This window comes from Pseudopipra pipra, chromosome 8, assembly GCF_036250125.1.
Source record: "Pseudopipra pipra isolate bDixPip1 chromosome 8, bDixPip1.hap1, whole genome shotgun sequence".
Lineage (NCBI taxonomy): Eukaryota > Metazoa > Chordata > Aves > Passeriformes > Pipridae > Pseudopipra > Pseudopipra pipra.
In genome coordinates, this window is record NC_087556.1 from 9,612,497 (window position 1) to 9,628,183 (window position 15,687).

General features: G+C 42.5%; 1 protein-coding gene across 5 annotated transcripts in view; it reads left to right on the top strand.

Moving 5' to 3' along the window:
- The window catches only part of GPRIN2 (G protein regulated inducer of neurite outgrowth 2), a 37,445-nt gene extending 25,770 nt beyond the window's left edge, over window positions 1-11,675 (top strand). For all 5 annotated transcript variants that reach the window (XM_064662483.1, XM_064662482.1, XM_064662484.1 and 2 more), the window contains one exon: window positions 7,280-11,675. In XM_064662483.1, coding sequence (XP_064518553.1) covers window positions 7,280-9,098 — 1,819 coding nt within the window. In that variant the 3' untranslated portion in view covers window positions 9,099-11,675. The remainder of the gene's footprint in view (window positions 1-7,279) is intronic.
- Window positions 11,676-15,687: the final 4,012 nt, after the last annotated feature.

Genomic DNA, 15,687 nt, shown 5'->3' on the forward strand with positions numbered 1-15,687 from the left:
GATGGAAAAAGGGGACTCAGGAAAAAGGGGACTCTTTCCTTTTCATCTTGTTACCAATCAATGCAGAGAGATGTCTGTCCAGTGTGCCTTTGCAGTCCTGTGCACTGAGGGTCAGAACTCTTCTGCTCTCGTGTTTTCTAGCCTGTCAAATGTACTCCTCTTCCTCTTCCTACAGGGAATTATGGTCCCAGTGACATGAACCACTGTCACCAGTGCTTCTCATGGTGCAGAACTGAAAAATGATCCCATTCGTTCCCATCAGTGTGCACTTATCTGTTGTGTCCATCTGATGGCTTTTGTAAGTGCCCAGGCCAGTCTGTCCTGTGAATCTGTCTGATGCTTGAAAATATTTAAGATGACCCAAAATATTCACAAAAGGACATTAGCAGATTGAACTGAATAAGTCATAGTACATTTATAATGCTATTCCAAAATGGAAAGCCTACAGGAAGATGATGGATTAAAGGTTAAGTGATTGGGGTCTCAACCTAAGTCTTTATTAATCTAGTTGCATTGAAATAGTTGTATTGACAGAATTTAGAGAAATTCTTTTATGTTCCGTGACAAGGGATACCTTTTACCCTATTGTAACTCCTCTGTTTCTTCCTTTCACTTAAAATTCACCAAAATAAAATAACAATTAAAAACAACAAGAAAACTCCTAATCCCAGACACTTGAACCTCTAAGCTTTTTACCAAGGCTAATCCTGTTTTGCCAGTGCCTTTCAAGTGGTTTGACTCCCCCCACCCAATATAAATGTTAGTGATTACTGCTAATGAACTGTTTCTTTCAGTAGTAGTAGTTAGGGAGAGGCCATCAGAACTCATCATACTAGCATGTCAATCTTTTTCTGAGTGCAGAACAGATCTTTCTTATCTTGTGGAAATGACTGGTAATTCTCAGTGTGGGCAAGCAGGGACACATTTTTAGACATAACCTTGCTCTTATTTTTTTTTTATTTTGGTGGTATAAGTCTCTTCAAAATTAGTACTGCTCTAAAAGAAATCAGTGTCATATTAGATGATGTTCTTTTTTATGTCATTTTACCACTGTAAACATGTATCTTAGAAGTTCAGTCGTAGATTCCAATAAGGAAGACACATTGCTTAAATTCCAGGCCTGAAGAGAACACAGTGTAAATATGCTGTACTGCTTCTGGTACCTGAGGTAATTTGGCTGTTCAGGCAGAAATTTAGGTTTTCCTGTGTGTGTTGTCTTGTGTCCCAAGCAGGTGTCAGCCGTGTTTATGGCTACATGACAGCTGCCCCTTAGGTTGTAGTTAAAGTTCTGTCATTTTAACCATAAACTATTCTTGCCTTTTCAAATGTATAACCATGGTGTTTGTAATAAGATTAAATAGAGTTAAGAACCTACGTATAGCAGCCTTCTATTCAAGTAAATCTCCTAAGTTAATTAAAATCACACTACTCTCCTTGTATAAAACATATATGTGTTTGTCTTGGAGTTTGGTGCTATTGCAGAAATTCTGTGTTTGCCTTATGAAGCTGATTATTGCACAGGTTACTGAGGCACGGGGGGGCCAGAATGATGCAAATAAAGGAGCAAATTCAGGGCAAGGACCCAAAATTTACAATTATCATCCAAAAATGTTGGTGTGGATCAAATTGCCAAATGTTTTTCCAAATTCCACGTTTGCATATTATTGCTCTCACCTCTGAAACTGGCTCTGATCACCATTTTGCAGTCAGATGCTGGTTTTGAAAGCATAAAATGAATCGTTATGAGGAAATTTTTATTTTTTTTAATTGTACGATCAGCAAAGTGAGAACAAGTGAAACAGCCTGCAATCACTATTATAAGTGTAGTTGACTTGTGGGTTGACCATCACAGTTATATAAAGCAAAAATAAACTGTGAAAGTCTTAGAGAAATAAGTCTCTGGCACTGCATGCATGTTTTTAGTAAATAGCATTAAATTTCTCTGACTCTTCCCAAATTCTGCAACTAACTTGTATTGTTTAATGTGTTAGGTGATTCATACTGCCTCACTGTCTATTGTTGCTACTGTTAACAGAGTACTAAACAGGGGTTTATAAAAAAGAGGGAAAATTACTCTTCACATGGGCAGATAGTGATAGGACAAGGTGGAAAGATTTTAAACTAAGAGATGGGAGATTAAAATTAGATTTTAGGAAGAAATTCTTTATTGTGAGGGTGATGAAGCACTGGAACAGGTTGCCCAGTGAAGTTATGGATGCCCTATCCCTAGAAGTGTTCAAGGCCAGGTTGGATGGAGCCCTGAGCAACCTGATCCAGTGAGTGGCATCTCTGCCATGGCAGGGAGTTGGAACTAGGTAATCTTTAAGGTCCCTTCCAAAGCAAACCATTCTGTGATGATTCTGTCAAAGAGCATAGTCGCTCTTGCCAAGTTGCAGTGTAGATTTTTTCTTGAATTCTCAAAATCAAGCATCCTAGAAGGATCCAGCAGCTGAGTTTCTCTCTTTGTTTGTTGGAGGAAATGCAAGCATGGGTGGATTTCTTTTGTTATTAACACATCATCTCATGTCAGTATCCCGTGTTACTATCCTCTTTATGAAATCTATGATCTGTTTTGTGGATGTCTCATTTGTCATATCACTATTTTGAAGCCTGCCAATGTGGGGAAGAAAGCAATCACTAACAGATACATAACACAGGAGCTAAATATGATCATACTGGAATACATGGAGTATTATTATTTTACATGAAATCTCGCTTTATATATTGACATGTGTGGAACATAAAAATACTGAAGAATTTTACAATCATCATTAATTTACCAGTGTATGTCTTTCGATTGTTAACATACATTATAGTTAATATTTTGAGACTAAATTTACTGGTGCATTAAATAGGTCACAACTTTAATCATAAGTCATAGCAAAATACACATTTGTTGCTTTAAAGTAGTTCAGTGGAATTAGTGAAAGCAGCCTAGATCCTCTCATAAGCTATCTGAAGCTAAGCCAAAAATAGTGGATGTTAATTCCATTTCTATCCTAATCCTTTCTCTGCTTGTCTAACAATTTTCTGTATATTCACAGCAGAGTATCTGCCTCAAAGTTACTGCTTTCTTGTTTGTCTATTCAGGTGTGGATTTCCTTTGAACTTCAAAATTAGAATCTTTCAGAACCTACAATAGGTATTTTTGAATTAAATTCCTTTCCTATAAATGATATATTTACTTTTTAAGAAGCAAAGCTAAGCAAAGCAATCTTCTCTACCCAGCATGCACAGAGAAAGCTGGTTTGGGTCTCTAAGTACCCACTAAATCAGCTGTGTCTCTATCTGTGTTTCACATGCTAATCCATTTCTAATTAGCTGATTCACAGAATACAGTGGTGGTGTATGACTGTGACATTAGAGAGGTCCCGTGTTTTGGGGTTGGATTTTGTTGTTGTTGGTTTTTTTTTTTTAGAAGTTTGTCACACAATTCTGGGTGCCTGACCCATCCCCTTGCTGGTAGATGTGTCAGTATGACCACTTCTGCTTCCTTCCTGCTCCTTCTCCGCAGTCACCAGCTGGATGAGCCGCCCAGGCCCACGAGGGACGTGCCGCACCTCGGTGTGTGGACATGGGCGCTGGGCCCCTCCTGTGGGGGAATGGACCTACACAGAAGAATTTCTGTGCACCCTGAGCAGCCAGTGCCAGCACTGCTCGTGTGAAACGTGGTTTGGGAAGTAGGGGATGAGATTCCATACCATTTCCAAAGACTTGGGAAGAAGAGCGCTGCACGTACAGCTTTGCTGTGGGTTTGTGCCACGTGTGAGTTTGTGTTTCTCCAGAGGGGCACAGCCTTCTTTTCCCTCCCCGTGCTGACGTTAGTGATTGGTGTGGTTGGATTGATGAATTGATGTCATGAGAGCTAAGCCACTGAGAAAAAAAAAAAAGTCATGGGGATCAGCAAGCTGGTGTTGTTTGTGGCACACCTGCAGGCTCACTTGTGCTGCTGTGAAATGCTGAGGCAACATTTGGCTGCAGCAGAGGGGAGGAAAGGCCAGGGCTGCCACAGGTCTGTTCTGCAGCTGTCTCTCTCTGTGCAGAGCTCCACGTGCACAAGTCCGGCTCAGGGCCCTGCCTCTGCCAGGTGGACACAATGTGCTGGTTGTGTAAGAGCTCCAGAGTGGGCCAAAGGAGCAGGGAATGGAGGGGGAAAGCAGTAGGTGGCCTATAAAAGGAGAAATGTTCAGGCTGTCTGGGAAAAGTAACTCCAGATTTCAACATGACAGGAAAGTGCATTATTCTCAAGGAAGCTGTTTCATCTTGCTTGAATGGGGCTTTGTTTCCTTTTTTCCCCATCCTTAACTGTGTCTTAAAGTCTCAGGTGAGAAGTGAGATGTGGTTTTAGTTAACTGGTAATCATTCCTATTGCTTTCAAGGCCCAAATCATAGGATAATTGTTACAGTTGTGCTAGCCTGGAACATTGGTCTATCTGAGCAAGGATGTTTGAATGCTGAGGGTAGTTGCTGGTTTTAATGTCATACATGTACATATGTAATATATGCTGCATTGGCCCACATTCGGTCTTGATTTCACCTGCAGTGGGGCAAAAATAAATTTCTTCAGAGTTCTCTTGGAGGTTTTGTTGCCAGCATCACACTGGATGTTGTTTTCAGTAATGTCACTATATTTGGACTGTTTCATTTGTGTGAATCTGTTTTGTGTGAGGTGATGAATCAGTCTCAAATTGCATCACTGCTTTCAGTTACAGAGGTTTCTGCAGCAGTGCTACACATAGAAAGTAAATAGAGGCCTTGGTCTTTGTGTATATTTACGTATTTGAACCTTGTAAACTTTGTGAGAGAACCCTTCAAAGTTCAGAGCCGTGTATCATCTGTAAGAGGATATGTTTGAGCCTTCCCTTCACCCGAGTTTCAATATGTGTGGCTAAGGATTCCCACTAGTCAGTGTTGTTTCATCCCGGTGTGTGTGAGAGCCTTTGCAGGTGTTATCTGTTAAAGAGATTAAGTGTAAGGTTCTCACCTTGCAGACAGCTATGCTGTGGTGTTTAATCCTATTGACTCCTCTGAACTCTGTGTGGCAGACTATCCCCATGTGTGTAAGTGGCTGCAGGACAGGTAACGTGCTGGAGGAGGTGAAGCATGTATGAAGGACAGGAAGCTGCCTTTTTTCTGCATAAAGTCCAGATTTGAGCAAGCCCTTTGCTAGACCATATTGCTGCCAATCACAAGTCCCTGCTACACAGCCAGCAGTTAGAAGCTTCCCAAGGAAGCGATTGCAAATATTATTATTTTTTAATGTTGTCATGCTCAATTTAATTTCATTATGGAAAACAGGCAACACAACTGGATTTCAGGTGACGGGAAAATTGCAACCTGTTAGCCTGCCAAAGTTACCAGTAAAAATGGAATTACAAGCACTGATAGCTGCCTGGATCAGCAGTGGAGCTCTTGGTTTGTGGATGGAGCAAAAAGCGTGCTCTTTATCAGTTGTGCTGTTTGGTAGGTGACTCTTTGAGCCTGTAAATATCACATTAGAAGGATCACATATTAGAAGCTTCTCACTGAGAGGGTCAAATGTGAGCCCTTGCAGCCACCATGTTCTTGGTGTAATGAGTGAATTTTCCTGTTACATTTGCAGAATGCTTTTGTTCACCACGGGTATGTACCTTTTTTGTTCTGCACATTCATTTTTATTTTAGTGATACAGTGCACAGTTGTGCAGGTTTCTGTAGGAGACCTGCTTGGGAGGCAGAGTGTATAGAGTACATCTGGGGGAAAGTTGTCTTACATGAGAAACTGTGGCTTCCACTATACATCTGCACAACAAAATATCCAGTAGTACTTGACCTCGAAGAAATGCAAAGATGCTCTAGATTTTCCTGTTCAACAGAATGAGTTCTTGTAGAAAAGAAATACACCTATGTGTGTAGTTATAGATACGTGAGCATATTAAAATATCCTAGTTATGCAAATATTGCAACACCTCTGTGACACCGAGGGAATGTGCACAGTCAATCAGTGGAAGATCTGATTGAATCAGCAAAAATAAGTCACTAAATCTGGTTAGATTCAAAATCTTCAATCACAACTTTTCTTAGTTGTGGCAGTGCTAATGTAAGTGTTAACAATATATAGCTACATCCACCAGTAGGAACAAGAAGTGACTGAAAAAAGGACAGAAGAACCACAACACTTTGGTTAAAGATTTTCTTGCTTTGTTTTTACCCTGCTTTCAGTGCAGTGAGTGTGCACTTTCCACAGCCAGCATGAACTTGTGGATTCTCAAAGGTGATCAGCCCAAGCAGCCCAAAGCATGTACCCTTAACAGAGTCTGTGCTGAGGTGCAGACTCTCCTTGGGCCTTTATGGTTCCTAGAGGAGTTTCATCTCCCGCCTTTCACTGGATCCCTCTTTGCTGCCACCTCCTATGGTGCCAGTGCTCAGCACAAGCTAGAAAGCCCCCTGAGCTGTCACAGTCCAGCTGGGCATCAGTGCCCTGTGCTGCCCAGCACTTTTTGTTCTGGGAACACTGGCACTGACTCCACACAGGCCTGGGAGAGCTCATTTCTTTGGGTTTCATGTCACGTCTCCTGTGCCACAGGTAGCCAAACCAGTTTTGTTCATACCTACAGTTCACTTGTGTGGAGTCTGGGAAAACAGTTGACTAAAATAGTGATCTTCTTGTGAAATGAAATATGAAGAAGCTTGAGTATGGGGAAAAGGGAGAACTTGTTCAGCTGTTAATGGCTTTGGTAATGTTTGAAAGCTCCAGCAATAGCTGGATAAGTTCTGAAATTATGATGTCAAGAGACTAAAAACCGAACATTTCTTTGTTTTGACAATCAGTTAACATTGTTGGCTTAATGAGCACTCTGGCAAAGAGTTATCTTGTTTGAAGATACATCTGTCTTTGCTTAAGTTACATGACATCTCTGCATGTCCCAAAAACAGCTCCAGTGAATTCAGGGGAGATGATAGTTGGGATTGTTTTTGTTAAAAGGTAGAAACCAAGAAAATTTTTTCCCTTTGTGTTTTGTGAAATGGAAAAAAAACCAACCAACCAAAAAAAAAAACAAAACCAAAACAAAAAATCCTCACCAGAATTTCAATAAACATGAATCTGATTTAGGGAAAAACCCTTTGCAGAAACTGACTGGCCTGAGTACACATAGACTATAGAATACTGCGCTTTTTCAAAGGTGTTTGTGAACTGTGAATAGCAAGAAGCCCAGGCAGAAGGCAATAGAGATTATAGTTTCTGGTACATTTATTTCCTTCTTAAATTGCTTCTTTTTCTTCTCCACCATTTTCTGCAGATCTCTCTTTTTTGCCATGTCAGCTGACAGCCACCAGCTCCACACTCATTCCTACCAGGACTCGCTAAGTTCTACTTGTCACAGACTCTTGAATGTCAACAGTCACCCCCTGTCCAAGAGCTCCTCAAATCTGACCTGTATTGGGCAATCAAGTCTAGAGGAAAGGCTAAACAACAAACAGGAGCTGAAGAAAAGCTACAGTAGCACCATCTGCCATACCCTGGAAAACAAGAGTGATGCAAGGAGTGTGCAGAGTCCTGGGTGGTCCTCCTCACAGCCTGGGAGGATGGGACTTGGATCAGAGGTCCAAATCATAAGTGACCAGTCAGCAAATGACCGTTCAGAGAGCAGAACTAAGACTACAAACCATTTCCTTATCACTGAACAGCCTTCAGCATCCTGGGAAGTGGGGGATGCTAAGATGTGTGTAAAGAGCAGCACCGCTGAGAATGTTTCTTCAGCCTGTGCTGCTCACCAGCAAAGCATGTGTGAAATGCAAGAATCAAGAACTGCCCTTCAGAGAAGCCACTCAGACCTAACCTGCAGCTGCAAACAGCAGACTTATGTCACTCACATAGAAACCAGTGCCACCCACTCCAGCCTGAGCTCTTCTAGCTGCAGACATGGCCCACCAGGGGCTAGGATGTCCTTCCCAACACAGAGGTTTGGATCAGAAACAAATGAAAACACATCGCACTATCAAAACCTTGTGGCTCATCTTCCAGTCCTGCCTAGAGACCAACAAGTACCCACAAACACCTTTGACAGTGGCACTATTCCGCGTAACACTACTGTTTACACAGATCCTGGAACGTTTCACGCTGCTGTTCTAGGACACCACATGCCTGGAAATGGTTTCCCGAACAGGACAATGTTCAATCAAGCCACTGGGATTATCCATGGCGGTCTGACTTATGGTAATATTCCAAACTCTGCATACTCCCCCATGGTGATGGCAGTTCATAACAACTCTGCAGGGCCCTGCAGTATAAGGCAGGATGCCTTGAAGGCAGATGCCACCATCCCTGCCTACTGCCACTCCTTGCCCATCCCATCCATACAGCTCGTTCCACGGTTGGTGTGCTCCGTAAGTGAAACAGGAAGAGAGCCAGCAGCACCTGGCTATTTTCATTCCTTTTCTGCTTCAGACATTCTGACATATCCTAAGCTGGTGTCTTCAGTGAGTGAATCGGGCCTGGATGCCAAGAGAGTCCTGAAGTGCTGTAATGTTCCTGGAGAACAACTGCAGCACGCTCAGCACTGTGCTCATCAGGAGAGAGTTCCTCCAGAAACCAAGGCTGCCTGCGTTGCCCTCAGCAGCCAGCAAGGTGCAGACATGGTAGTGACAACTAAGGATATGTGGACTATGACCTCTATGAATGATTTAACCAGAGGACTGAAACCACCTCTTGAGCGTAGAGATGCCGAGGTACAAACTCTTCCGACCATGGAATGCAAATCTGTGGCTACAAGCCCAGCAGCTGCAGCAGAAGGTCACCCACATGTGTTCCCAGAGGTGAACCTGGAGCAAGACTTGGAGGCCCCCAAAACTCCAGTACGTGAAGTGAGGTGGGATGATGCAGGAATGACATGGGAAGTGTATGGGGCATCCGTGGATCCAGAAGTTCTCGGGGTAGCCATTCAAAAACATCTCGAGTTTCAAATAGAACAATTCCAGACAGAGCCTGCTGAGGTGGCTGAGAAAAGTAAAGAGGAGCCACCTCCTGAAAAACCAGCAAAAAAAAGGCCTTTCAGGACAGTGATGCATTCCCTGAGATATCCAAGCTGTTGTGCTCGTTCCAGCACTGCAGTGGAGTGAGCACAGCTGTAGGATGCAGGATAGCTGTGCTGCTTTTAAATTGTAAATAAATACCAACTCTTAACTGATAACACAGTCCACATCAGGATAAGTGGGAGAAGTTCAGTGATCATCGAATATACATCAAAGCAAGGAAAAACCTGTGGTTGGGCCATATAACAGAGAACATAAGCTGGTATCTACATCCTGTCGTCCGAATGCTCTTGACTGTATGTAATGTAGCACTGTTTTCTTCTGTGTTATTTTAAACTGTATTGTAAGGAATGAAACTTCTTTTCTAAATGATGCATCTTTTTAAAATAATGATGATTTTTTCTGTATTTTAATAATTTAGGGCTAGGAAACAAAGTTAGAAAATTACGCTTTCATCAAAGTTCTTAGCTTTCAATCCTACTCCCTTAAATCGTTTTGGGAGCTTTTGCTGTTAATTTATAAAAATGCTGACTATAAGCCCACTTTAACTGTAGAATGACAAACTAGTGTAATGCTCTATGACAAAGAATTGTAACTTTTTCTACATAACTGTGAAGTAATTTCAGTATTACTAGTCTGAACTCTTCCCTCTGCGAGCTCACGTACATTGGATGCTCCTCCAACTTTCCAATTAGTTTGTAGTTATGATGAATTACACTATAAATATCCAGAACTGATGTTTACCAAGCAATTGACACAAATGTACAGTATTACCAAAGATGACTCGTGTAATGTGAATTACTTACTGAATGCTTGTTTCAGAGACATAAAACAGAAGGTGTTCAGATTAGTCTGTCACACATCATACCCTACAACTCGTAAGCAGTTTTGTTTTGCTTATATTAAAAGTAATTTCCAGTGAGTTCTTTTTATGTGCATCTATCCTGATCAGTGGTTATTTGGCTGTTGCATAAGCCACAGGGGACAGTTGGCATGTAACCTTTGCTCGTCTTGTGTTTCTTCTCTGGTCTGACGTCAAGCGCCTGCTGAAAGTCAGACCTTGTGTCTTCCCCAAAGTACAGCTCTAAGGTTATTTGTTCCCAGTGCCTTGGTCATTTGGGCAGCTTAAAGATTTATTTTCTCCTAAAAACAACTTTGCAAACCATTTCTCAGTGAGAAACCTTTTATGATTGTGTAATGCAGCCATGGTGCAGGGCCTGCTTGAAGTGAAAGGTTTGTCAAGGAAGCTGAGAATACCATTCCCAGTGTCATACGTGGCCTTTGGTCAATGAGCTGTGATGCATTAATTTAATAATATAGAGTGGCTGAAGATCAAATTTTCACTCCTGGACAAAGTGGAATTAAGCAGAGCTGGCTGCTGTGAAATTCTCTTTGAGTTCAGGAGGCTTCATTCAGGCCCTGGGACTTTGGCCTCAATGAAGTCTGAGCTCAAAATGAGTTTTGTACAAACCAAGTCTGAAACCGCTGGAATGTGATGCCTTACTCAGGATGCTTCTATAGCTCTGAGCATCCAAGTTTTGATAATGATCCTGGATGTTAAAATTCCTTTTCTTTAAGCTTTGATAGAAGTAAAGAAGTAATGAGTAGCTAAATAAAATCACTCTGCTGTTATTTAGAGTTTAGCTAAACAGTTTCTATATGAACTTATTTTATGGCCCAGAGTATCAAACGCTGATTTCTCCCTTTCTTCAAATATTACACTTTGAGAATTTCAAGCACTATGGTGGTCTAAAACCTTGTGTTGTCTATTAGCTTGTCGTTGGGTGTGCAGGAGAATTAAAGGTTTGAAGAGTCAAACTAAACCTTTAAAATAGCAAGTGTACCTTGTTCCCATGGCCATCATAATCCATACTTTTAAGCTATTTGACGTGTGGAATAACCTGTATTCTCTTTCCCACCCCTGCCAATCCAAGAACCCCTCTAAAATAAAGCCCCCCTGCTCTAGGAAGGTGATAAAATAGGACCAGTATCAAACTTGTCAGAAAGAGATAGCTTGCAGAAGGGATTGGAACAACATGGCCAAGTCCCTGGAATCCTTTGGCTGTTGTACTATAAAAACTGGAACAACTCTTGGATTTCATACGGCTCTGGTGGCAATTATTTGTGGTTTGTGCATTGCTGCCACAGTCCTAAATACTGATTATCATTCCTGGATGAGAAAAATAACAAGTAAGGAGAGAGGATAGCAATGATTTGCAAGTCCAGAAAAACAGATGCTCACTTATTGCAGTCTTTAGGATGATAATTGGAGTTGTTGTTGTTTATAAAAATAGTGTTTATGTTTGAGGATTTCCTATGCTTTTGCAAAGGTTTAAAGTACAACGTATATTAATGGAGATTTAAGGAAAAAAATACCAACTGAAACACTAATCTGAATATCAGCTGCATGGATAAAATAAGTCTTTTCTCTTGTATGATAGATGCCTCAAAAAAAAAAGGCAATTTGGATTCACTTTGCATTTGGGTTCAATTTTAAAAAAAAAAATTAAATGCAGCCACATTGTGTATTAAGTATTCTCTGTTTAAGTGTTACTCTTATAAATGTGAGAACTCTGATTCTGTTTTATAATGTTTTCTAACTTAGGAAAATCCAAATCCATTACATTCTATTTTCAAATATGAATAAAGTAGCAGAAAAGCTCATACTGGATTTATAACTGAGTGGGTCAATGCTGAACACAGATGCTTATCAAGCCAAGGTGAAATCAGGGCGTATTATTTTCTTGAGCCCATTTGAAAACCAGTTTGCACTGCATCATGTTGCCTCTGCTCCCCAGCCTGAAGCTGAGGTACCAGTTACAGCTGAGGAAATTGGGATTGCCTTTCCCTGGAATCCTCAGTGAGGGCTGCACTGACACACGGGGTGCTCTAACCATTTTGCCTCAGTGCTCCTTGTTTCCCTTAACATATGGGAACAGCCACAGCTAATGCAGCGTTTTGCATATGTTATGTTGTCCATACACACTAACTAATGTCTCTAGAAGGATTTCATTGTATATGATACTTGAGGCTGAGAGATTGATAGTGGGCTGAGATGCTTAGCTCAGTGGCTCTGCGCAGGTTAAAGGGAATTGATACTGATATCAGTATGCTGGAGAAAGGGCTCTGAAAAAGCGTTAGAATAATTCATTTCACTCTGAATTATTATTTACTGTTACCATTCCTAGAGGAGAGACCAAAACCTGTCAGACATTTGACACTGACTCTTATCATTGCACAGTTGCTATTTGAGATAACCTTTGACTGTGGGGTTAAATATTGAAATAGAGAATATTCTCTCAATGTTTTAAATAAAAACCTCCCATAGTTAAATCGATTTTTAAAAAACAACAAACTACTAAAAAGTTGCTTTGTCATTGTCATATCGGTCACTTTTAAAATCACTGTCCTTATTGTTTGGTCCTCTCCTGACAATGTCCGTTTGTTTTGAGGAGCAGCTTTCTAGAGTTGTGTGTGTGACAGGTTGCTTAATGTCTGGGAATCCAGTGGAAAGGCCACCTAACCAAATTCACTCCAGGCCCAGTAACGTGGCTGCCCCCATAACAAACTCCCCAGCGATTCCTGCTGCCCCGGGGTGATGAGGAGGCAGCAGCTGGATGGGGATGTGCTGCTGAGGGGCTCTCTGAAGGCTGGCAGCCTGTGACAGGGGTGCTGTGGGCTCTCTCTCACTCCCAGTTCACTCTGTGGTGTCTGCAGACCACTTAGATTTGGGCTCCTGCTGCTGGAAGAGACCTGGATCCTGAGCTGGTTCTGTTAAGGATGGCTGCAAAGCCCTCGCTTTAGACACAAGTTTTGCTGTGGGAACCCCTGCTCTAGAGAAAGCTTATCTTCCTTCCAGGTGTAGCTTAAGGAAGTGTGTGTCGTAGGGCTGAGCCAAAAGGCCCCAGGGAGCAATGCTGCTCCATGCCCATGGTCATCTGAGACAGGGCAAGTGGGAGGAGGCAAAAGCAGTCAGCTGTTATGTACCCAAATGTAGCCAAGATGTTCTAGGGAAAAAGAGCATCCCCTCTGTATGGACAGGGGAATGTATTTCTTCCTGATCACTTCTCTGCTTATAACCACTAAGAAATAATGACAGGCTGGACTAATTGCATTATTGGATAGACATTTAGTCTTTTAAATCCAAAACAGTAAGAACCTGTCTGGAGATGTGGTGAGGCAAGAGGCCTTCTGGAGGGATGTTACCCCTGTTAAAGATGGAATAAGAAAAATGGTGTAACTTTGCTCAGAAAAAGTAATGTGTGGTGAGGTTGGGTTAGAGCAGAAGCTCAGAGTGGAGACAAGACTGAGGAACCCCAGCTCCATACAGGGAGCAAGGCCAGGTGCCCTCCAAACACTCCTGCTGCCCACTCTTTCAGGAGCCTTTCCAACTGTGAAATTGCAATGTTAATACTTCATTGCCATCTGTTCCTTTCAGGCATGTTGAGGTGATTAATTTGTCTTCCTAAGCCCCTTGAAAATGAAAGCAGTCTATTAGTGCTAAGTAATACTGTTAATTGGCAAGAGAGAAAGAGGCAGCATGTGGGTTTATGAGGTGGAAATAAATAATTCTAATCAACTTCCACAGTATCAGTTAAATAACTTAGTGGAACTTGCTGCATCAGCCACTCATCTTTCCCTTCCAGAGGACTTTAGGGCTCTAAGATTGATTTCTGGGTTTTATTTCTTTTTTCTCCATTCAGAACTATGGATCTGAAATTAAGAACACAATGTGCCTATTGAGCTTCTTTCCAAAGCCTTGTTATTTACTCAGGTCACAAAATCTAGCTGACCCTCTGCAAAAAAAAAGAGGAATCTGATGTCTGTGAGCCTGTGCACGGAGCCTTGGGCTGCTTGAGTCTGCAAGTACATCGTGTCCACAAATACTTCCTGCCTGCTGAGGGAGGGAGCTGTGGTGCTTTCTGCTGGTGCTGCAGTCTGGGTCATCCCACCCCCCTGCCCCTCTACAAGGGGGAGCTCAGTATAAAGATGGGTGTGCTCCACTTCCCCACCTCTGCCATCTGGAATGAGCCTGTCATTTTCTGTGGGGCAGCACCCCTGCCCCAGGCAAAACCACTGCTGTGGAGTTGTTTTTCCTCCTGGAGCTCCTTCATCAGACTAAGCACACAATCACTTGTGGCTTTTATTACCAGTCTGCATCAGTGAAGGGATTGGTGCATATCCTTTGCCATGGTCATTTGGATGTCCAGCTTCCATGTTTCTTGAGCTGTAGAAGTGCTGAGTCTTGAGCTGACAGCCATCACATGTACCAGGGCCCATGTGTTCAGATAGCAGAGTACTAAGCTGTAGCTTGTAAGTCCTGAGAAGCATTAATCCTTTCTAAGATGTGACCTAAACAGATGTCATCTGTCTTATTATCAGGCTTTCAGTATACTACAGGCTATGCCACTCAGATGATGGGAAGGAAGCTTAGAAAACAAAGAGGAGAAATGTAAGCAGAGAAACGGTGCTGCAAGCTTCCATCCATCCTGTTCCAGCCACCTCTTGCTCTCCTCTGGGCACAAAAGACAGCTCTAGCAACAACAGTGTCACAGGTGTGGTGAAGGGGAGATTTTGTCCCCCGTGGTGTTCAAGGTAGTGGAACATAAGGAATCTGGGTCAAGTGCCCTGGTGAACTGCTGCTGGCCAGGATTACATCTCTGAGCTCCACCTGGCGCGTGGCCTGGCAGGACACACCCACTCCTCCTCCCCTGCATCTTCTGGTCCCTGCTCACCTCCTACAATTTTAATGTAAAGCAGAGATGGGGTCAGAGCTTGGGGGGTAGTGAACCTTGCCCAAACACCCTTTTGCTTGTGCTTTCCAGGCAGCTCTTCATAGTGCAGGAAGCACACAGCTATCCAGGCCTGGGTGCCTTTACCTGACCTGTGGTGTATTGCCCTGGCAGCAGCAGCTGCTGGAGCTGGAGTTTCTGGTCCTTCCCCTGACACAGGCACTAACCCTCAGTGCCTGTGGAAAAAGTCAGGCCTTTCACCTCCTCTGGTGGCTTTTTGCAATGGTTATAGGTAATTTGCTTGCCCCACCTCTGGTGCTGGTTGTAGGGCAAACGGCTTTGCCCCTGCTTGGGACTGAGCAGAAATTCCTGCATGTAGGTAAGTTAAATGCTGTTTTGTGTTCACATTGTCTGGAAAATCCTGCAAATGCCATTGTCTCAGAGAATCCAACTTTAGGAAAGCCTACTTGTTAATTTGAATTCATGGTATGATGGGTTATATTGTAATTTCTTCCTTGTTTTTGTAGTGATCTGCATTTGCTAAATTTCACACTTTTTTCAGCACCAACCTCACTCTAACAGTACAATTAGGGGTTAATTTAGTGTTGTGCTGCTGTAGCTGCTTCCTTAAAGAGGATCTTGAGAAAAGATAAGTGTTTCTGAGGAAGCAGAGACCTGTTTTGATTGTGTGATGCCTGTTGTTCAACAATCTACTTCTCCACTCAAACGAGAGTAATCCCAAGAGCTGTTACACAGCCCTCATACTTTAAGCCTGCACTGAGTCCCTTCCTGCTCCAATTTTGACTGGAATATGTGCGTGTGTGTGTGTGTGTGTGTGTGTGTGTGTATGGGGGGGAGGTTCAAAATGTTTAGTGGCCAAAATCACGCTGCTGTTTCACTAAAGGCTCAATCTATATTTGTGATAGGAAAAGTTTCCTGCAGTA